The sequence below is a fragment of the Micromys minutus genome (genome assembly GCF_963924665.1).
Source record: "Micromys minutus genome assembly, chromosome: 13".
In the NCBI taxonomy this organism is placed as follows: domain Eukaryota; kingdom Metazoa; phylum Chordata; class Mammalia; order Rodentia; family Muridae; genus Micromys; species Micromys minutus.
Genome location: NC_137982.1, coordinates 48,407,809 through 48,432,239, shown reverse-complemented (window position 1 = coordinate 48,432,239; position 24,431 = coordinate 48,407,809). Strand labels below are relative to the sequence as shown.

The following is a 24,431-nucleotide window of genomic DNA, read 5'->3' as shown; positions in this document are numbered from 1 at the left end:
GTACCTCTTAACAAAATAGAAAAAGTCACTAACCTTGTTATCAGAGTCTAAAGTAACACTTAAATTCAGATGGCAAGAATCTAAGGATAAAACTCTAACAATAAAATATGTGTCATTTTCTAATTCACTAGGAAGCCCCCTAAAGGGATTTATTTTTAAATATACAGGCGTTTGTACTGTCACGTACATGCAGGAACTCAAATGCAAATGCAAGCTTCCTACCAAAGCTGCTGTGTACCTGGGGGGGAAACAAAACCCGAAAAATTCAAAACACATCTTGCCCACCCCCACCTTTGGAATGGATACTTTTTTTTTTGAAGCCTAAGTTTTATATATCTGCCCTTTGCAAGGTAGATGATTAATATGTAACTGTATATCATATGGAACGGCTTGAATTTAAAAGAAAAAAAAAAAGAAAATGGAACATAATTTTGCATAGGATCATTTACATAATGCAAACAAGCTTTTGTTCCCCGTGGAATCCAAGCAGCGCCAAGCGGTGGGCGTGAGCGGGGGATGAGCTGTACGGTCTTGGGTAGCACTCAGAAACAGGATTTTAAGGTGCCACCCAGCGCAGGCAGAAAGTGGTGTGTTAATTCCTGTTTCTGTTTCACGCTGATGACAGGTGTCCAAATCAGATACAACTATTGCCAAATACCAGGGCACACTATGAGGCCAGACATAGGAGAGATGTTTTACTATCTAGACACAGGACAGGAACTTAAAGAATGACAGAGGTCTCCTTAGTGTATGTACAGTATCTTAGCCCTCTTGCCCCGCAGATCCACTGCCCAGAACTGACTTCGCCCAGGAAAGTACGTTTTCCCTCACATCATCCACCTACCACTGAGTCAGTGCTCTGACCAAGCAAGCGAATCATGCCGGGATCTAACAATCTGTCCTTCACACACACCTATGAGCACACATTTAAAAAACGGTTTATTGTACATCTTTGCATTTCTTAAGGCATGAACAATGTTGTAAAGATGGGATGGGTTTCGGGAAGCATCACGTCTATGTTGTTGAGGCTGAGAGCAAGCACACCACATCAAAAGAACACACTTCAAGTCTGAACTAACCGACTACGGACCAGGAGGCCTAAGGTGACGCCTTCAGACAGCAGATGGAACATGTAGTTTGTATGTCATTTTAAACTCTTCTGATTGGCTTGAAGCACACATTACAGTTTCATCTTCTTTTCCAACTCTCCCAACTTTGGATTTTATATTCTCCTTCTTTTAGTCGGCTTTCGGAGGAGGGCATGGGCTTTATCTATCTATTTATTTGTTTGTTTGTTTGTTTGTTTGTTTTAAGGAATATGGTTGCAGCAAAACAGAAAGGATCCAAAAGTGTTTAGGAGCCTTGTCTAATGCACTTTTGAAAATCCATTATAAAGATGAATAGAAAAGCAAATGGGAGGTTTTCCGTCGACCCAGAAACCACGCGTAGCTATAAGAAACATAATTGTGCATAGTTATTTATTCATTCCGAGTGTAGCATGTTGGCTAGCTCTACGTCTCCAGGTTACCAAAGCACAGGGCTGTCTACTTTGCTAAACCCAGGGTCCTTTCGAAGCTCCCAGTAGGTGTCATTGGAAACCCAGGCTTCTCTTTGATTTGCATCAATAACTTTTCTGTGAAAATAGGAAAGTCAATGTTAGCCACAAATAACATCAAGGTCACCTGAAGCAAGTTCTTTATCTGGAATATATATTATATACTATATACACTAAACACTATACACTATACACTATACACTATATTATATACTATATACTATATACTATATACTACATACTATATACTATACACTATACACTATACACCATATACCATATACCATATACCATATACTATATACTATATACTATATACTATATACAGTCAGTGTCCTATCTGCTGAAAGTTGAGAATTTGGCAGTGTCTGGCCAGCAATAAAGAAACTGTTGTGCTTAAATGATGGAAATAAAAGGAAGAAGGAAAAAGACTAAGGGTAGGAACTAATGACCTCTAATTACCTCTGGGCAAGGGAAGAAAGCATAGGAGGCCCAAACACAGCTCTGTAAGCACTGTAAGGAACAGCCACCTCCTAGAAACAGCGCAACACCAGTAGCTGCAAAGGCCTGTGAGGTCCATGTCTGAAGGGCACACTGCAGCCCTGTGTCCCTCTGAAGGGCACACTGCAGCCCTGTATCCCTCTGAAGGGCACACTGCAGCCCTGTATCTCTCTGAAGGGCACACTGCAGCCCTGTATCTCTCTGAAGGGCACACTGCAGTCCAGTATCCCTCTGAAGGGCACACTGCAGCCCTGTATCCCTCTGAAGGGCACACTGCAGCCCTGTATCCCTCTGAAGGGCACACTGCAGCCCTGCATCCCTCTGAAGGGCACACTGCATCACTGTATCTCTCTGAAGGGCACACTGCAGCCCTGCATCCCTCTGAAGGGCACACTGCAGCCCTGTATCCCTCTGAAGTGCACACTGCAGCCCTGTATCCCTCTGAAGGGCACACTGCAGCCCTGTATCCCTCTGAAGGTCACACTGCAGCCCTGTATCCCTCTGAAGGGCACACTGCAACCCTGTGTCCCTCTGAAGGGCACACTGCAGCCCTGTATCCCTCTGAAGGGCACACTGCAGCCCTGTGTCCCTCTGAAGGGCACACTGCAGCCCTGTATCCCTCTGAAGGTCACACTGCAGCCCTGTATCCCTCTGAAGGGCACACTGCAGCCCTCTGAAGGGCACACTGCAGCCCTGTATCCCTCTGAAGGGCACACTGCAGCCCTGTATCCCTCTGAAGGGCACACTGCAGCCCTGTATCCCTCTGAAGGGCACACTGCAGCCCTGTATCCCTCTGAAGGGCACACTGCAGCCCTGTATCCCTCTGAAGGGCACACTGCATCCCTGTATCTCTCTGAAGGGCACACTGCAGCCCTCTGAAGGGCACACTGTAGCCCTGTGTCCCTCTGAAGGGCACACTGCAGCCCTGTATCCCTCTGAAGGGCACACTGCAGCCCTGTATCCCTCTGAAGGGCACACTGCAGCCCTCTGAAGGGCACACTGCAGCCCTGTGTCCCTCTGAAGGGCACACAAGTCTGCACTTCCAGCATAGGGTGATCCTGTGCTTTTCTGCGCAGGCTCCAGAGGAGGACAGATGATGGATCTGGAAACCACAGACGCATCTGTGTGATGTCTCGATAATCCTTTAAATAATCCTGCAGTAATCATCTTTGATCATACCACAGTGGGGCCAAATCTGAGCAGACAAAACCTCTGTGTGACAGAAATAAAATCAAATCCTGATGAAGTCATGGTGCCCTTGGGGGCAAAGCCTCAACCACTGTCTGCGTGAGGCATGGGAATATCTTCCTGCCACTCCAAAGGGTCCAGAAAAAGGGAAATGCCTCCCGGTGAGCGCCTCACCCAACACCACTGAGAAGAACTGCCTTTAGGGTCACTAACTTTCACAAGCACAACATCAGATTCAGTGTTCTCACTGCCTGATGCAAACTTTTCCACATGTGCTTAAGTTCCTAGACAGTCGCAACCTTCTTTTCCTCTTTACCACGAGTCCCTCTTAGTCTGTGGCAACCATAGGAAAACCACAAACTTGTGGGAATGGCTGACTTACTTAAAAAATTTTGGTATATGTTCAAGGTTGTTTTCCTCCATGTAGCGCCTTCGAGATCTTTGGAGCTCCTCAACTCTTTGTTTCTCTGCGGCTGCAGCTTCTAGGTTCCCTTCTTCCAAAAATCTAGGCAGAATACAGTTGATATGCCAATGTTAGCTCTTAAAAAAAAAAAAAAAAAAAAAAAAAAAAAAAAAAAAACTACCAGCATAACATTACCTGCTGGTTACCGAGGGCATAAAATCCTAAACTGCAGTGGCATTACTAATGCCCCCTCATGTCTGTCCCAGGCCATGTGTCACCAGTCTGTACATCAATTAATACAGTTTCTGTGTATGTGGACAGGATTACTCCACTGGGAACACATGGAACAGGAGCAGGTGACTGGTTTAGCCCTGAGCACTTCTCCGTGCTGCCCACAGTAGGGGCTGCAAGCTCAGATTTTCCTGGACAATGACATGCAGTCCCAAGCTGGGTTCTTTTCCTCATAGTAGCAAATGTATTTGTTAGGGCTTTGCGATGCTGGATGGCAAATGGCTGTCCTCTACTGAGAGACCAAACTGAGAGCAAGGAGTTTTCCTCTCTTACCGGGAGTGTGAGAGCGGTGACGGAAAGGTATACTGAAATAGAATTGAGGTCAACAGACCCAGTGACGATTTGTAAATGTTTACGTCTGTGGCTGGGACATGGCTCTGTGGTAGGGAGCCAAACATAGGTTGGCCAAACATGGGTTGGGTTGCCACCTGCACATGCACTTTCGAGCACACATATACAAACACACACACACACACACATACAAACACATATACACACAAACACACACACATACAAACATACACACATACCCATACAAACACACACACAAATACAAACACACACACATACAAACACACACACATATATACACACACACATACAAACACATACACATACAAACACACACACACAAATACAAACACACACATACAAACACACACACATACAAACACACACACAAACACACATACACATACAAACACACACACAAATAAAAACACACACACAAATAAAAACACACACACAAATACAAACACACACACAAATACAAACACACACACATACAAACACACACACATACAAACACACACACACATACAAACACACACACATAAAACACACACACATACAAACACACACACAAATACAAACACACACACAAATACAAACACACACACATATAAACACACACACATACAAACACACACACAAACACACATACACATACAAACACACACACATAAAACACACACACATACAAACACACACATGCAAACACACACACAAATACAAACACACACACAAATACAAACACACACACATACAAACACATACACATACAAACACACACACAAACACACATACACATACAAACACACACACATAAAACACACACATACAAACACACACACATACAAACACACAAATACAAACACACACACAAATACAAACACACACACATACAAACACATACACATACAAACACACACACAAACACACATACACATACAAACACACACACATAAAACACACACATACAAACACACACACATACAAACACACACACACAAACATGCACATACACATGCATGCACCTTTACATTTTAAAACAAGAACACATAACAGTGCATAATACAATATATACTGTAAAAGTTAATTTGATGAAACTAAATGTCAGTCAGTGAGATATACATCATTCCAGGAGTAACATAAACTGTATTTTTTTTTAGCACACTATACGGAATCATATGTAGAACAGAATGTAGTGAAAGTCATACCAAGAACATTTTAGGAGGAAAAAAACCTCACACATACATGGGAAACAGAGAGCTGATCTTAGAAGGCAGACAGAATTTTAGGGAAAATGAAAATGAATTCCGTAGAAGTGGAGGACATCATGGGCCATATAAAAAAAAACCAAAAACTGAATCAGTGGTTTGAGTACAATTTCCACAACCCCTGGGACCAACGCATGATGGAAAACTCCAGACCCCCGTCACTCTTGATCATCAGTCAGTCTAAATGACACCTCATGTGACAGGGCAGTGTGTAAAGAGGTTGTAAACACAGGAAGAGGAACAATTCTATCCTCACCACCTGAGTTCTCAGACATTTGGTAAATACAGAAGAAGCTTTGTGCCCAGTGAAACTGGTCATCGAATAAGCTCCTGTCTTAATGACCTTACAAATGCCATTTTGCTCAGATTTGGAAACTCAGGTATTTCTGAGTGGATGAGGAGAACGCAGGGAGGAGCAAAGAAATGAGGTTGAATATGGTCCCCATGACCTCTGACACCTGTGTTGTTATCTAGGATACCGTAGGAACCCTGCTGGCGCCCTGACCTTTGATCTGGCCGGAATCGGGCATCCGTGGGAGGAAGGAGTTCCTTCAGCACTGGATCCAGCTCGTTGAGCTCCACAGCAAACCTTGTAAAGCCATAGTAGAGCTCATAGTTGGTCGGAAGAGAACCTGGAGGCAGAGGACAGCTGTGAGAAGGAAAGGCTGAGTGAGGGAACAAGCTGACTTCCTCAGGAGGAGCGCTGAACGAGAAAGCCCAGCTTACAAACAGGGCATCTGTACTTCCGAACACAACACTGCTTTGCTTTCGTGTCACTGAACTGATTCTGTCTTGCTAGGTGAGAAGGCTCACGTTGATAGTTAGCACTGAAAGATTAGCATATTTAATAAAACCCAGCCTTTACATAAAGCCTTACGTTATAGTAACAGCCTTCATTTGCTGAACACATATTCAAATATTCAATTAGGTAACTTCATAAAGACCAGGCTGGTGAACTACAAACATTAATATCTCACCAGAAACATCTGCCATGTATAGTCTCATTTAAAAGACGCAGATACAAATGAATATTATTAATATTTCTTTAGAACATTTAAAAACTGTTTTAACATTGTGTGTGTATGTGTGTGTGTGTGAGAGAGAGAGAGAGGGAGAGAGAGAGAGAGAGAGGGAGAGAGAGAGAGAGAGAGAGGGAGAGAGAGAGAGAGAGAGAGAGAGAGAGAGAGAGAGAGAGAGAGACAGAGAGAGAGAGAGAGAGAGAGCTTTCTCTCTTTGCTGTCAGGATGGTCTTGAATCCTTGATTCTAGCCATTCTCCTGTTTCAGTCCTTGCCTCTCCCAAGTGCTAGGGCTGCAGGCACCATCAGACCTAGCAGTGTAGTAAGACTTCACTTGATGCCCAGAGCCTCAATTCTGCTAGGAAGTGCCCAGCCACTGAATAGCTCCCCCAACCTCTTATTGGTGCTTATTAGTAAACTCTAAGAATACGTGTCTGATTTGCTCACTGAAGTATTCCAACCACGTTGACCAGGCTGATGCACAGTCAGTACTCAGTAGGTACTCACTCAGAACGAAAGAGTTAACCAGTCTACCAGAGGGAAATGTATAAACACGTAACGGAGCCCTTTAGGAAACCAATAACTAAGTTTAAAAGTTGGAGGTGACCTGACAAATTCCAATGAAAATAAACATTCCCTGGCAAAGTGATTTTCCCATTCGTACCTGACATTCAATTATATGCTAAGGTGATGACGGGCTCTGCCAATGTCCTTGGTTAAGTGCCAGCAACGCCACAGTTTTGCTGCTCAAGTGGAAAAGAATCACTTACTGTAGCCGGCTCATGGGTTTGTCGATTAGAGATGTTACATTTCCTTTCTTTTACTTGAAAACTAAACACGAACTTACGAATTTCAGCTATTTATTTATTTATCTTTATTTAGTACACCTAGTGTTTACATGTATGGGTTTTGTTTAGAGACAACTTCCCGTGGCAGATTTCCACAGGTTGCTTTACTTCATGTCAGTAATTTGGCCTGTCTTTAGCGACCAAGCGTCCAGTAGTGGACTTTGTTGAGTGTAAGCAACCCGTCAAGTACCTTGAGCATTTGCATTTTAGACATCTCTATTGGAAGGAAATGCAAGGCAAACTCCAGGGCGCATCCCAGTGGTCCCTCCCTTCTGCCCACAACCTCCTGACCAGGAAGCTCAGGTGGTCTAACCTGGTCTCCAGATGCACTTTGCCGACGGGGCCACCCCGCAGTAGAACCCTTCATGCCACTTCCCAAACAGCCGGTGCACCACCTTCCCTTCCTGGTCTATCACTACCCCCTGGACTTCATTCACGTTGGAGTTCCAGTAGTTCACCTGGAAAACAAGCAACCCCAAGTGCTTTAGCAACACCGACCTGTCCTCGCCATGTGACCGATGCTCTTCCTCTTGGCATGTAGCTCAGCACATTCCGTCCATATGGAAGGCTGCCCTTCTCCCTCTGTCTCTGTAGGGCCTCACCAAGGATGCTTTAGCTGGCTGGGAACTTACTGTGTAGCCCAGGTTAACACAAACTCACAATCCTTCTACCTCTAAGTGCTAGGCTTAGAGGTGTACTACAATAGCTGGTTAGATTGGTTTCTATGAAATAGGTTGTCCCAGGGCTGTGCGTGAAGTGTAAGCACTGGCTAGCACGGGGAAGGCCATGGATTAGTACCATAAAAACCAAACCAAACCTGCTCCATGCCACAACACAATAGCCTGCCATCACCAGTTGTCAGCTGAAGAACCCACTATTGACTCATAGGTTAGGGATTATTTTCTCTTCAGATTTTCTCCCTTTGCTATTGCATCTTAATGAACTTCAGAGGGACACGGTATATACATAATTGGCAAACCTGGAATATACTTAAACAGCCACAGATATGGGGTTGTATACTCTGCTGTGGAGCAGGGTTACTGGAGAAATGGCATCTCCTGGGCATGTCTGTCCATAACCTTTTTTCTAGTTAATAACGGCAATGCTCAATCTGGACGGCTTTGGGAAGAGGTTAGGTGGGTTTGGAATGACTGGCAGCCGCATCTATCTTGAATAGAGATTCAAGTATTTGCAGGAACTGGCAGCTGATGTAGAATGAGGGTCCCTAAATAAGATCACCTAAATATATCCTGTCACCAGGCAGTAATAGATGCTGGAGGACTCAGCAGAGAAATGGAATATGGTCTAGAACTTTACAGGGTGTACTTGGTGACTTGTAAAAACAAGATTTTGACAAACTTGTTTCTCCTTCGGCGTGATATTTTTGACCTCTACAAATTGAGAAGTTTGTGTTTCTCAGGCAACTCAAAGCCAGCTATGTTTTCCTGCCTAAAATGCCTAAATATCTGAGTGGAGATGACGCAGGACAGCTGTCCTCCGACGGCATCCTCAGGGAGCTTTCTGGACAAGCCTTCCTTTCCTCCAGTGCCACTTACCTTGACAAATGTGAGTTTGCAAATGCAAACACTGCTTTTGGTATTTCTAATGGTCACTTCTCCGTAATGCTCAATCCATCTCCTGCCACTGAGGATGTTGTGTATGCACGTGGTGACTTTATTCCACACGTAGTAATCTCCGTATCTACAAAGAACACGGCACTGGTTAAAAGCAATGGACGCGGATATATTACTGGTCCTACAGAGGGGAATATTCTTTGGGTAAAGCTTCCTATTCCCCCACTTTCTCTTCATTTCTTGAAAAATGTCTGTGTAGTCATAAAAACGCAGGACATCATTTACTGACTCACAGTAATGAAGTGTTCTATGAGCCTAGAGCTGCCAAGCTCAACGGTGCCTCTCTTCTGGCTCTCTGGTATAGTGACATGCAAGAAAATACTCAAAGTCAAGTGTCATGAAGGTTACTATTTACCAACGAACACAGCCTGAGAACAGAAGAGGGTTTAGCCCTTAGAGTTCTGGAACACGGAGGGATGACTGGGCAAGCCCTAGCACATGAGGCTGATTCTGTAGGTTTGTGGTAGGAGGTGGGCACGCTGTATGAGGGTGGGTAAGATAGGGGCCAGAAAAAACACAGAACTAGAGTTCTGTCAGTAGTGGGCTCCAGGTCATGAGGAGGGCAGGGAAGGCATTTAATGACCCACCAAAGGCTACAGTTACAGGCAGGAATGCATATTAGTGGAAGGATTAGAGGGAAGAATTAATCAGGTACACATTTGAGAAAGATTACTCTCAGAACACTCCCAAACCACACTGTCATAATAAAAGTGCAAAGGAAAGATGGAGTTGTTCTTTAGGAAAAAGACAAATTGAGCAAGCATATCCAAGGCGGGAACCTACTGCAGATTCTGGGGAATAATATATGGAATTTCTGCCAACCAACAAAAGGGCACGGCCACAAATCAGGTGTAAGTTTGCATATTACATATATTTTCAAGTAAAAGTATATTTCATAATGAAATAAAATGCCTCTAAGGCCGAGCAGGAATGATACAGAACATTACAGACCCCCAAAAAGTCGTTATTCTTCATACGTTTTCACTTATTGCAAATTTATTTTTTAATCTTACCTTTTTATTACATTCATCAGCAAAGTGTGTGCTTACATGCAGGTGTGTACACACACATACACACACACACGTGTACACACATGCAAACATACACACGCACATAGTCACACATGTGCACACACATGCACGCACACACACATGCACACACGCATGTGTGACTATAGGTACGTAGCATGCGTGTGGAGGTCAGAGCATGACCTCAGGTGCTGGTCTTTGCCTTCCCCCTAGGGTCACAGCGTTGTTTCTCTCAGGCTGGCTGGCCTGAGAGGACTCTGAGGATTTTCCTGCCTCCACCTCCCATCTTCCCACAATGGCACTCATAGGTGCTCATGCTATGTGGATCCAGCTTTTACATTGTGTCTGGGGATCTGAACTTAGGTCCTTGTGTTTGTGGAGTGCTTTTATACACCGAGCCATTTCTTTAGCTCCCCTCCCCAGCACATCCTACCATCCAAACAGATAAAACCCAGATCAGCCAAATAAGCCAATGACAACAAATTGGTATATTGGTTCTCAGGACAAATATCACCTAATTTAAAAATTGTATGGCCTATGTCTTCTGAATTTTCAATATAGAATACAATCATAATAGAACTGCAGTGTTAGTTTTTGATAAATAACATAAAAAAATAAGTAGGCTGACATGTTGGTGGGAGCATGGCCCATGGTGGCTTTGGGATGACCGAAGGAGGGATGTCAAGAGAGAAGCAGGAAGCTGTGGTGTATGTGCAAAGGCTATTGCATATGTTGTGGGAATCCATTCTGATACTCGTGCTGAAGGTGACAGGGACTTTGGACATACAGAGACATGGACCTTTGGAACCTTACAGAATACCCACTTGGACTGCAAGAGAAAGTAAGAAGCCTGTGAGGAGCAAAGGACAACCTACTTTGGAAGCGTGACGTTCAGGGTTCCAACAGGCAGGATTTCCATTGACTTCCCCCAGAACTTATTTTTCCATCTGATATCTACAGGAGATAGAGAGAGGACAAAAACTCAGCGCTCCGCGTCTGATCAGTTCCTTGGAAACCAATACCGGTGCCCTACAATCACAGCTGAGTCTGTAGTGTGTACCAAACATCCTAAGGCCCCGACGGTCCTTGTGAGAAAGCTGAGGTGGAAATACTGTGATTCTTCCCAAGTTCATTATTTGTTCCTCTATAATCACACTTCCTGTTTGTCTCCAGAAGCTTGGAGTAAAATGTGTGTATGTGAGAGGCACACATGTGCATATGAACATAGAGCTTAAATCTTCAGATAATAATAAATGCTCTCCTGATTAAACAGTAAAAGTAGTCAATATATATTATGACTGTTAATATATATATATATGTAGCTGAAGGTATATTTAAAAATAACTGTAGTATTTTACTTATTTATTTAACTGACTTATAACACATTTCTCCCTATATGAAGGAGTTATATGTCTCAGGAGAACAGCAAAAGATAAAAGAGTAACCTAAAATCTTTCCCTACAGATAGAGAAGATTTATGGGCATGTAGGATAAACTTAATGACTGTGTCTCCTGCACTGGCTACAGCACAGCCTAAGGGCCACCATTCCATCTCATGTGATGGCTTTATGTTTTCCACATGGAGACTCAGATCTACCTGCAAATCTGTAACAATCACCCAGTCCCTCTGTATAAACAAAAAAAAAAAAAAAAATTAGGGCTGTCTTCATAAGACTTCTGACTCTTGGTTATAATTAACTTACTTCCTTACTTTGTCATCAAGTGCAGTTACAGCACTGGGTCATGCTGTGCTCTCAAGTTAAGGTAATGCTTCCCGTGAGTTTCCACATACAAGGAACTATTTTACACTTAATAGTCAAGTCAGAAAATAAGCTCTTAATTTTCCTAAGGGGGTGTTGAAACTTTATTTTAGCTAAGACTGAAATGACACCCCAATGATGGGTGTCATTAAATAAGTGAGTCTTCATTTCAAATGCCTGCTCTCATGTACTTGAAATTACCCTTGGATCACCTGCGAGAACGAATCGAGTTTCATTCAGTCCTCTGCACATGGCTGTTGCTGTCACGTTTCTTGTGGAATACAAGAAAACCTTTGGTACACGGTCAGTCTAGAGAGTTTTTCTGAGCATCATTCACCTAGGTTGGTACAAATGCTTGTGGTCATGTTGGAGTTGACTAGGCATCTAGACAGATGTGCCAGTGAGCATCCCTTTGGGATTAAAATCTCTGCATATACTCTAAGAAGCAGGAGGGCAACAGACATCAGTACCGTAGCACTGAGGCCCAAAAGGCACCAAGAGACAAAGTGATACGTCTCTGACGTATGATGGGCAGTGTGTGATCGCCATGGGCTCTGCATCTCATTCCCAAGACGACCCAGTTTCATACGAAAGTGGAGATTTTAATTTCTCAAGCTGATCCCTGCCAACATTTGCTAATAGGCTCGGTTTCCCGAGGCAGAGATAAAACAGCACGGTGTGCTTTCAGTAGCTAGGAAAATGTCCACAGGCGGATCTGCTTGACTCCCAGTTGCTATTTGAAATACAAACCTTGCCAAAACACAAAGTTCTTGGATTCACAGTGACAGGCAGAAATGGGTGGATGATGACTGACCTGGTAATTAAAAAAAAAAAAAAAAAAGGTAATCATGTTAGGATTCCACCTCCTGTAAAGGGTGTTTCCGGTCTCCCGTAGCTTTGGGCCGGCTTCAAACTGCCTGCATAGCTAAGACGGGCCTTGAACTGCTGACCCTGCTGTTTCCACCTTAGTGCTGGGATTACAGGATGCGCCACAATACCTAGATCACCAGTGATTTATTTATTTTTAAATAGAATCCTTCTTCCCCAACAAAAACTAGAGAATCCAGTTCTAATAGTAAATTTGTCTCAAAATCCTAAGTCCTTAATATTTATCTTTAATACTTATCATTATGCTTGAACACAGAGAGATCACACAGACTTCGAGGGGGCGATGGCGCAGTTAAACCGTGTGTGTTTTCTGTTAACTGGTAAAACAGCCTGTCCCAGACACAGCTGTCAGGGCTTTCCTAGTCGCCGCGCTGTCCCCTTACCTTGAACAGCAACCTCACTTACTTGCTCTGAGAAGAACCGAAACCCCTTATCTTCCCTTATGCACTCATAGGTCTCCCCCAGGACAGGATTGAACGGCTTGCTTCCTGCTCTGAAGTAGGTAGAGCAGTACCCTGAGACGGCAAAGGCGGCGACGAGAACCTGTGAGGTTATCGGAAAGGAGCACACTATAGGCGGGAGCACCCAGGTCTGCGTGCCCTATTCCTACAGACTGTGTACATCCATGTGGAAGGCTGCTGACTTGCTGACGTGTGTATTTTCAGTGATGTGGATCGACATCACTACACTGGTAGGGATGAGTCAAACTACTCCCATGAGAACAGTCAGGCAAGTCAAGTCGAGTCTTCCGCGTTCATGTGTCCACCCAGTTCAGGGGTTCTGTAAGCCATTTCATGGTGCACAGCCTCACAGGCATGTGGGTGTAGGGGCTGGTGCTGGTTAGAGCAGAGGTCAAGTCCTTCAGCCTTATGGAATAGAGGACAGAGTACCAGCAGCAAGTTGGTGTCTTAGAGCTATACTCCTGAACAGATGGGTTCTCCTGGCACTCGGGACTAGCTGACAAAGCAAGGCCCAGCATGCTTTAACCACCAAGGAGTCGGATATTTTTGACAAACCTTAGGGAACACTCTAGGCCAACAGGTATGCCCTTGAAGCTCAAGGTCAACATGCACCCCGGGATAGGTATGAATGAGGCCCCACACATTTGTAAATTGACTCCATATGGCAAAGCCAAGGGCTGAGCACCCCTGAGGGAGAACAGACCATGGAAACCTCACAGCATGAGTAGCTTCCAATAAGAGCATCTAGAACTTCCTCGCTTTGCCTGGTTATTCACACAGATCAAATCTTCCCTAAACCCGTGCAGGGAGAATGTTCTAGAACAAGGCTGTCTATATGATGGCTGTGGCCTAGCTCAGGTCCTCTGGGGGCATGGGCCTGTCCTTTGTGACCATACCATCCTCTCGTAGGGGTCGTCAGTCTCTGAGGCCTTGTCCAGGAGCTCACTGTATTCCATTTCCTCACAGAGGTGCTGCAGAGTATTGAGTGGTTCGTTGAGCTCCACAGGCATGGAAACCTTCGACAGGTCTTTGCCAATGTTGTTCCTCAAGATATTCCACAGGTTAATGTTACTGGTGTCCGGGCACGGAGCAGGCAGGCAGGTGCGACGGCCATTGCGGAAAGCTCCTCCTGTGAGTTCCCCATTCAGGACTGAGAGGGGAAGGAGAGGAGAGAGAGTGACGCTTCACCACCCTGGCTTCATGCCATCAGAGTGGAAGAGAGAACTTCCTCATGGAATGCTGGCTGTGATGCATCTGATCACCTTATTACACGGGGTGATCGCTATGGAAGTTTGAGAATAAGTGCTCAAAACATCAGGGTACGGTTTTAAGCAAAGTTTCAAATATTCTCAAATATTAATTAAGAAAGCTAAGTTTGTGTGTGTGTGTGTGTGTGTGTGTGTGTGTGTGTGTGTCTGTATACACTCACATGTTTTAATAGAAGGGATTTTTCATAACAAGAGGTAAAGCCTTCTCTACTAAACCACATACCCAATGGATTTTATAATTGCCACCTGGATAGATTATGCAAAAGAGAAGCTATGAGTAACTCCTGAGGAAAAGGAGGGAATGGCTGGCTACCGAATCACCATGGTTAGGATGCAGCACGCAGCTAGAACAACCTGGATACTCAAACGATGCATACTTTGCCGAGAGATGTTGTCGGCGACACTGGTGTTGTCCTCAGATATGTTGTCACTCACGTCACTGATGTAGGACTCGTCATCGGAAGCCTAAGGAAGGAAAGGCCTAGAGGTGGTGACAGTGCCTCTTAGAACTCTTGCCTCAAGAGCTCAGATCACCAGATGGTTAGAAGTAGTAAACTCTTGTTCGAATGAGCAGCAAATATCTCAGAGAAAGTATACTTGGCATGTGTTCAAAAAATACCTGAGTGTCTTCTACAGGACGCTAGAGAGGAACTGCTGGTTTGAAGTAGCTCCTCGGTGGTGGTGGTGTACGCCTTTAATCCCAGAACTTGGGAGGCAGAGGCAGGAGGCTCTCTGTGAGTTTGATTGAGGCCAGCCTGGTCTACAAAGCTAGTTCTAGGACAGCCAGGGCTATACAGAGAAACCTTGTCTCAAAAAAGCAAAAGCAAAAACAAAAATGAAGAAACAGGCCAAAACCAAACCAAACCACAAGTAGCTCCTGTCTTAGCTAAGGCTGGAAGCCAGAGGAGTCCAGTAATCTTAATTCAGGAAAACACACTACACAAGACATATACATAAAAGAAGGCCTATGTCTCTACCCAGAGGATTCCAGATAGGCTGCCCACAGTAGTGTTACTGAGCAGAGGACCTGGGAGATGTCAGAGAAAGAATAGGAGTTGCCCAGTTATTATGAGACAGAAGCACAAGAAAGAGGGGGAGGCATAGGTAAGAGCAATTAGGAGACATTTCCAAGGACTTCTGGGAAGTCAGGAGTGGCTGTGGCTAAGCACAGGGAGACAGGAAGAAGGCATGGCCTTGGCAGTGATGATGGACTTTTTAGAAAACATTGAGGGTCATTAAAACCCAATTAGCTGCAAGGGAGTCCACACAGAGGCAGACTTAGTTATCCACAAGATGCTTGCTGCTTCCTTTAGGCAGGTGAGATGAGCCACTGTTACTCAAGTCCTAGTAGCCTAGAATCTGACAACTTATAGAGGATGGGGAGAAATCAAACACTAAGTCGTTGTCTTCATGAGAAAATCTAATGGAGCAGCCAGGAAAGCAGCAGGTGTAGGGCTACGGTTCAGTGGTGGACTGTCAACCTAGTGTGCGTAAGCCCTAGGTTCAATCCTCAATCCTGCAAAACCAAATGAACACAAAACTAAAATGAAACCCAAATTGAGAGCAAACTTAAATGAAGGAACAATGTAATGTGCAAAGAGTCAGGGCAGTTAAGTAAGAGCACTTGAACAGTTAGGAATTGGGAAGCCAAGGTCCCCACTTTACTGTCTTCAAAGTGCAAAGAGCAACATCTAAAACCAAAGCACCCCTACTGTAAAAACATTAGCAAGTCCATGAGGGCAAACAGCTTGAAAATCACCAGCACTGGACCTACAGGACCACCTACAGGACCTATAGGACCACCTACAGGACCTACAGGACAACCTACAGGACCTACAGGACCACCTACAGGACCTACAGGACCACCTACAGGACCTACAGGACCACCTACAGGACCTACAGGACCACCTACAGGACCTACAGGACCACCTACAGGACCTACAGGACCACCCACAGGACCTACAGGACCACCCACAGGACCTACAGGACCACCCACAGGACCTACAGGACCACCCACAGGACCTACAGGACCACCTACAGGACCTACAGGACCACCTACAGGACCTACAGGACCACCTACAGGACCTACAGGACCACCCACAGGACCTACAGGACCACCCACAGGACCTACAGGACCACCCACAGGACCTACAGGACCACCTACAGGACCTATAGGACCACCTACAGGACCTACAGGACCACCTACAGGACCTATAGGACCACCTACAGGACCTACAGGACCACCTACAGGACCTACAGGACCACCTACAGGATGGGCATCATCCTCGAACTTAGAATGGCAGCCTAACTCACACAGCAGGTATCTTCATTACTAACAAAGATAATCACTTTGTTTGAATATTTGTTCTGGTGCCTTGAGGATCTTGCTACATAGCTCTGGCTAGCCCAGAACTTATTATGTAGAGTAAGCTAGACCACTTGCAGTGAGCCTCCTACCTGGGCCGTTTGCTGTGGTCCTCTCACATGGTTCTATATACACATAGACCAAGATCCTGGGCTGTTACCAAGGTTTGTGTCTTCCCTGTGAACTAAAAGTGCTGGAGCCAAATATTTTGGTTCTGAACATCAGGGTTCAAAACTAAATCAGGAATTACTTTTCTAAATGTGATTAGGCATGTCCTTGCAAACACAAGTATTAGGCTGGTAGATCATTCTCGAAAGAAGTAGGCCATCTTTTATTAAAAAAAAAAAAACAAAATGATGTAGCTTTTAGTAGACAATTTTCTGAAAAGGTTCTGAGGGCTCGTTAAGCAAATGCGCTGGTAGCTACCACATCCCCAGTCAGGTAGATTTTGATGTGGACATTTCTCAGAAGCACTGTGAATGGCCTGAAAGAATGCCTGCCTTCCTTTGTGCAGTTAGCAAAGACTTAGTGAATTCACTGGATAGTACTAGAGACAAAACGGTGACGTCTCTACCTTCGTGGGACTTGTATTCTAGAGGTGGGAACACACAGAAGACAGGAGAAATAGATGAAAAAATAACTGTGTTGGGTTGTGCTAAGTGGGAGGGAGAAATAAACAAGGCCTATCAAGGGCTAGGGGGAGAGAGGGAAACAGTACACTCTGCTGTAGGCAGGTTTGCTAACACAGGCTTCCCTCAAGGTGGCTTCTGAGGAAGGAATTAGACTGTATATGTGGGGAGAAGCTAACATACATATTTCTGGTAGAAACTCTTCAGCCAGCAGGGATGCTAAGTACAGAAGACTGGTCTCCAGTGGCCGTTGCGGAACAGAACACACAACCTGCATGTACTCTCTGCAGCTGGGACTGGGCTACACACACCTATGCTGGACTCACGAGGGGAGCTTGCCAAGTGTGTGAGGGTGACAGCTACTAGAGGGTTCTCATTATGAGCACACCCAAGAAACGAGCATCAGACTGACCCCGGAATGAGGCCTTCGCAGAAGAAGAATGACAACTCTGAGAGCATTGTGGTGACTGTCACTGGAGTTTATTTCTTGGCCTGTCCCTGAGTATTGTGGTAAAGGGAAGAAGATGTGACTAAGAGCAGCTATGTTTGAAAACCTCTAGAACACAGGGCACAAGCAGAGGTACGCAGTCCAGTTCCTTCCAGTGTGGGTTGTATGAAAGACTACTTCTCTTTGTTATAACAAGAGACAATACGGTGTCGTTAGCAAACTGACAACTCCAGGAATCACTCCTTTGGCTGCTGGAAGAATCTAGAACACAAAGGAACACGAAGCTACACTTGAGTACAGAGATCAGATCATTAGCACTTTTTGTGTGACACATAAATTATTCTGAGAATACTGGGGACTGGGATGCATCATCAGATTTGTCTTATAGAATTATTAAATCATCCAGCAGAAAACGGTTTTCTAATTCCCCATCCTTTCTGCATTACCAAATGCACCCCCGTTCCCAGCAATGACCTCAGTTCCCATTGGTTTGGTTACTTTGCAACAGATATGTTTGATTATTTCCCTTTATTCTTCCAAGTTAAGAGCCTGGAGGTTCATCCCAGAAATGCTTTCAAGTGCCCAGAGAATGGGGAAGCACCATAGCTTACACACTTTGGCGCTGCTTAAACGTGAGCATCTTCCTGTGCAGACGACAGCTCATAGTCCCAGAGTCTTATGGGCTTTACCCACAGCTGCAAGCAGATGAGACGGACACACCCAGGAACCCTACCTCATTCTCTGATGAACTCGCGGACAGGAGCACCTCTTGGGCATCGAAGAACTCTGACACAGATTCTGACATGGAGAGGCGGCTCTCGTTGGCCACCTGCTGTGACAGGGGGAGGTTGACATGGATTTGCTCACCAGGCTACACAGGAGAGAGAAGCAGATGACAGAATTACGTTTCCCCCCGATAAGCACTGCTATTCCTCCAAGTGAATTCGATTGCTAGAAGATGCCAAACTGTCTGTTAACACTCGTGACAGCTTCACGTGCCACCGTGTAACAATTCCATCTGCCGTGTCTACAGACTCCAAAAGGCAGAGCTGAAAGACGGGTGGGTGACATTGCAACTTGATTGCAAGACTATGCCCTACTGCTATCAAATGGAATTTAACAGGTAAAACCTCTATTAAAAACGTAAACTGACTTATAAGCCTGTTCTTATTAGCCATAGTCTAAACGGTAAATTAAGCCTCAAGAAGTATTAACAGAAACTTCTGGGGACAACTGAGCAAAGAATATATAAGATTAGTTTTGGAAATGGGATATATAATTAAATTTACAATTACATCATGAATTTTAAACCACTGAAACTTGTCTAGACTACTGAAAGCCATTTCAAGTAAAATACTGCTATGTGTGCAATGGTACAAACTTTATTCAAAAAAGATTTAATATTTAAATGAAAAATTTAAATACTCCAATTCACTTTCTCGGGTTGAAGAGTCCAGTGAAGGATCATAAAGTGATTTTCACATTTTCCCTTATTTGTTGGGTGTACATATGGGGCACCCACACAAGTGCATGGCAGGGGAGTCTGAGGATAGCCCGCAGCAGTTTATTCTTCCTTCCACTCGGTGGCTCCCCAGAGACCAAGCTCTGGTCACCAGGCTGGGTGGCAAGAGCCTTCCTTGACTCGCTGAGTCACCTTGCTGGCACTAAATGATTTTTTAAGTAGTAAATTTTAGAGGTATTCCTAGATCCTGAGCAACCATAAGTGTGACTCGGGCTCAGTGGGACCCTAAAGATAAATGGGCAACTTAAGCCAACAGTATGACACCCTGGCATATCTCAAGCAGAATGCTTGAGACGGGATTATAGTAAAATATGACCTTAGCATTAGTTTCAGCTCTCATCTTGTTAGATGCATTGCCACGCACGAAGCTCATGAGCATTAGAGGGGATTCGACAAAAGCTCACATGCATTGTAGCCTGCATTCTAAATGCTTTTCTATTTTCATGCCATTTCTTCAATGGGAAAGAAAACCAGCACCGTGGAGGGTCGTTGGAAGTGACTTATTGGCTCTCGTAGCATGGCCTCAACCATAAACAAAAAAAAGAGAGAGGAAAAGAAGTGACTCATGACAGCACAGGGTGAACTGCTCAGTGCGGCACACAGAGCACGGGAGTGTTCACTTCACATGTGTTGGCTAAACCCAGGGCCTCTGTGAGCTAGACAAGCAGCCCACCACTGGGCTACACTTCCAGTCCCTGTCGGCTTTCATCTGAACCATCATGAAGGGGCCCAGCAGTACCCTTAGCTTTGTTTTTTAGCAAGAACAGGGAGCTTTTCTTCCTACACAACTCCCTCCAAAGAAACCTTTAGGCAATCGTTAATGTAACAATTTCTCAGCTAAAATGCTTTTTTTTTCAACATTTCATCAGACTTTCATTGATAATGAACATGTTAAATAAAGGACGAGGCAGATGAGGAAAATGAACAAGCTGGGATAGATATATAAACACTGGGTGACATCGGGTGAACCTAGAAATAAACAAGAGAGACAGTGACCACCAATAAATGATATTAAGTTCACCCACATCTCTTAACTTCAGAGACTACTGAGCTGTCTCTAACATGAATGTCCATGGAGAAAAATATGATTTACAGGAAATAACTGCTTAAATAGGAAAATCTATTTAATCTATGCAGTAATTTAGGTGCCATAGAAAAGGTATTCTCTATCCACTAATAATGAACCTTACCTCGTCGGGGCTAGGGATAATATTTACACTGACAACGTGATCACAGATGGTAGACTCTGAGTGTATTCTGTTCAGCCGACTCCGGAGCTCAGCATTCTGGTTAAGTGCCTTAAAGTAACAAAAACTGCAACTGTCACTGCACATTAATAAGCAAGTGTTACAAACAAATACAAGGGACAACGAATTCTGAGGCGTTCTCTGATTGGGGGTGGGTGGTCTTACCATGTGCTGGACCATGTAAGTTAGGAAGGAAATAAATGGCTTAGAGTTATCACATTAATTTTTTTGTAACATAAGACCACTATTTAAATAGGTTAGTGAACTGAAATATTTAACGGACTTCATAAAAATGATACATGGATTTTTCTCCTCCTTAGAGGCAGATCCATTACATCCAAGACCAGTCTACCACCACATATATATTACATTGTGAAGTCTGGGATCTTACGATTATATATAATAAATATGATCATATATAATATATGATATATTATATATAATATATGATAATATATGATGACATGATATGATTCTTTTATATTTTCCTTTTGTGCTACTCTCTAAAGTTTAGGATTCATTTCAAAGGCATCATCTCAAAAATACTTGGGATAATTAATGAACTGGCTTTAGTGTAGAGAATTATCTTTCAGTCTGATGAAAGGGAAATAGCTGTTTTTATTTACTTATTTTTAGCAGGTCATAATTAATCCTCTTGGCAGTAGAGTGGAACCAACAAAAGCAACCTAAAAGGTACTTTGACCAAACAGTACGGACACAGACAGCCATACGAAGAAGAACGAGTCTAACAGCAACCGACTCAGAGCTTCACTCCATAACGGTACTTTGAACACACCAGAAATTAGCGTCCCTAAAACACTATCTTCCACATGCAGCAAGTGTGACTGATACAAGAACAGAACAGCTTCACATAAGTGTGCCGTCCCCTTGCCCCCGGGTTCCTGTGCACAAAGCCCAGGGGCCTTCTGCCCTTCACACTAGAGTGTAGTAATATGGTCCATTTCCATGTCAGGATTCAGCTCACTGGAATTTTATCAAGCTTCGGGTAGAATAGCTCTGTGCGGTCAAGGCCTGAGCAAGAACGGCCGACCCCCTTCCTTCTATCTAAATGGACAGGAGTGTTCTAAGAGCAGACAAGATATGCCGGAGCTTATTTAAGGGCATCTGCCAGCTTCCGTTTAAGGCCTCTAGAACAAGTTTGTATGTTGGCAACACACTGGGTCTGATATGACAAGTGTGGGTAGTTTGAAGGCAAATACTAACCCAACAGCATCACATGCAGGGAGAGGAGGAGACATCTGGTTATCTAAGAAACATGGACATGCTAAGCAAGAGATGTGTGTAAGTAAGCCATGTACCTCAAAGGAAAAATTCTAATATCTTGTCGTTGGTGTAAGTGCTTAGATTATTTTTAAAGGTATTTACTAATTTATTTAGTGCATATGAGTTCTCTATTTGCACATATACCCCTGGGACAGGTAAATTCATCATACAGAAGAGAGCATCAGATCACATGATACATGGCTTCGAGCCATCCTGTGGGTGCTAAACTCTGGACCTCTGGAAGAACAGCCAGTGCCCTTAACCTCTGAGCCATCTCTTTAGCCTCCTCAGATCATTCTTACTAGGAGCAAAATCCCATTCACAAATTTTGAAGGAAAAAAAAAAGGTTGCTTCAAGCTGATCCTTGTGGCTTACTGGTTATTTCCGTGGTCATTTCCTTTGCCTTATTATATACAGGTTCTGAAATATTCAGGCCAAATCTACCTTGCCATGTGCAAACGGGAGGGCTTTGGTGAAGTATCTGATGAGCTGATGGGCAGAGTCAGTCAGACTGAGGTTTGCACACAAGTCTCGACCACCCCTTCTTTTTAAAATGACCACACCTTCTGTTGACACTGGGTTCATGGATCAACCTCCCCGCTCCCCATGAAATCACAAGAGTAGGTAAAGCTCTTCTTGAGGGAAAGAATGTTATAAAACACGTGTTTTCCACTGACAAGGAATGTTAGGCAGTCACTTACTCTGAGTATTTAAAAATACCAAGAGCTCATTGAAACTCTCATCTGAGCCAGTTTTCATCAAATGTGGTCTTGCCCACGGGCAAGTGAAAGGACATACTGGAACCCTTACGCAGTAACATCAGCAGGAAAAGAGCTAACTGGGCCTTTAAAATTGTTTGTTTGTTTTTTTAAATGTGAGGATAACCTTTTCTTCTTCTGGCACATAAGGGGAAAAAATCTGGGAGGGAAAAGACGAAGTGTTCTTGATTTTTAAGACCAAGTAGGATAAGACATGTAAGCCACTGGCAGGCCTGAGTCCCTTTCCCCACTTTATGTCTCCTTTGAGATCACAGCTTTACCATATAGCCCATGCTACCTTAAAACTTGGAATTCTCCTGCCTCAGTCTCCCAAGTTCCTGGGATTACAGATCTGTGCGACCATGCCCCGGCTATAGGCTGTGATGCCTTTTGTTTACAAATTAAGGCACTGGTGGTGGTGATAACTCCCGATGCTCATTCCAAATTGGACGAAAATACCAAGTTCAAATCTTGCACAGTTCGTGTCAGCATTCTGAAGAAGAGCTGCACACCTCCAAGAGTGTCAAATAATTCTGGATCTGAGGGCTTTCTGGTGTTTACATTTGGCACGTAGGAGTTTTCTATTCTTCTAAGGGCAGATCTGGGGCCGCTAGCTGTCTACCAGGAAAACTGTGGTGTTTCCCCATGTGTGTAGCTTATTTAGACATTTATTGGGATGGTCTGGAGAGATGCTTTTAAACCCGCATCTTTAATTTTCTTAGTGTTAAACCCCTGTTTTCTCCTCAATTTGATGGCAAGCAGGTATCATCACAATAGAAGAAAAAAAATCTTAAAGTGTGTATCCTTACTGAGATAAAGAGCAACAAAGATTCTTAACTCTGATTTGTTTAGCTTTCACTTTTAAACGTCAAAAGTAAAATTTCTGAAATTATTGCTAATAGTTAAGATCAAGAATCGAGAACACGTTGACACTGTGCCAAAGAAAACAAGCCTGGTTTTACTTTTAAAGCATAACACAACGCACTTCACCAGTCCAAAAATTCAAACCCAGAACTAAACCCAACTTCTAAATCCTACTTCTGTATCAAACAGACGTCATTCCTACGTGGCATTCCGAGCAAAAGCTGGGAAGCAACAGCTCCCTGGAGAATATATAAGCAGTGGTAGACACAGGACTTGTGACAGGACACAGAGGAGAAGTAAGTCACTCCAACTCTGCTAAACTCCAGCCAGCAAGCACGCATGCACAAGCCCATTCCAGCAATCTTCCTCAGGACGGCTCCTCCTTTTGCCTTGGCGACCAGCACGCTTGTGAAAGCTGGACGAGTGTTCCTCAGTGGGGGCTCAGCACTACCTACTCCAATGGTGTCGTGGAAACAGAAACGACTGAGGAACAGAGGCATTGGGAGATCAGTGGCAATTGGGAGTGACAATAGCCCAGGAGAGGGCACAGAATAGTTTAGGGAATGTGCTCAAGGAGACTGAACAGGTCAGAGCAAGGGAAAAGGAGGCCAGCCACTGAGCAAGAGAAAGCACAGAGGCCTGCCTGGAAGAGGACCACCTTATTTGTACATAGGGGGAAGGACAGCAGGGAAAGCACTGTGGTACTAGCACTAAGTGTGCTTAGAGGTCTTCACTGAGTGGCCATGCAGGATTCTCCGCACTGCCTCGTAAGCGTGGGCTGCGTGGAAGCCCCACAGACCACACCCACCCCTCCTGCCTCCCAGTGTCTAGTGTAGCAGCATCTAACACATTCAGAAAAGCAGTTCCTGGTTGCTCTGTTCCAACCGTTACTGTTTGAAGTTCTGAATCATGA

The 24,431-nt window shown here is 44.3% G+C and overlaps 1 protein-coding gene across 7 annotated transcripts in view; it reads right to left on the bottom strand.

Annotated features, from left to right (window-relative positions):
• Positions 1-922: 922 nt before the first annotated feature.
• Positions 923-24,431, bottom strand: part of OSBPL6 (oxysterol binding protein like 6) — a 173,809-nt gene continuing 150,300 nt past the window's right edge. For 5 of the 7 annotated variants that reach the window (XM_080927891.1, XM_080927893.1, XM_080927894.1 and 2 more), the window contains 12 exons: positions 20,556-20,663; positions 18,577-18,714; positions 14,779-14,866; positions 14,030-14,283; positions 13,078-13,215; positions 12,535-12,598; positions 10,900-10,978; positions 8,919-9,063; positions 7,676-7,820; positions 6,003-6,129; positions 3,627-3,749; positions 923-1,633 (listed from right to left, as the gene is read on the bottom strand). In XM_080927891.1, coding sequence (XP_080784017.1) covers positions 1,525-1,633; positions 3,627-3,749; positions 6,003-6,129; positions 7,676-7,820; positions 8,919-9,063; positions 10,900-10,978; positions 12,535-12,598; positions 13,078-13,215; positions 14,030-14,283; positions 14,779-14,866; positions 18,577-18,714; positions 20,556-20,663 — 1,518 coding nt within the window. In that variant the 3' untranslated portion in view covers positions 923-1,524. Of the gene's footprint in view, positions 1,634-3,626; positions 3,750-6,002; positions 6,130-7,675; positions 7,821-8,918; positions 9,064-10,899; positions 10,979-12,534; positions 12,599-13,077; positions 13,216-14,029; positions 14,284-14,778; positions 14,867-17,967; positions 18,105-18,576; positions 18,715-20,555; positions 20,664-24,431 lie in introns of those variants that run through there. The other 2 variants (XM_080927896.1, XM_080927897.1) reach the window with 2 other exon arrangements.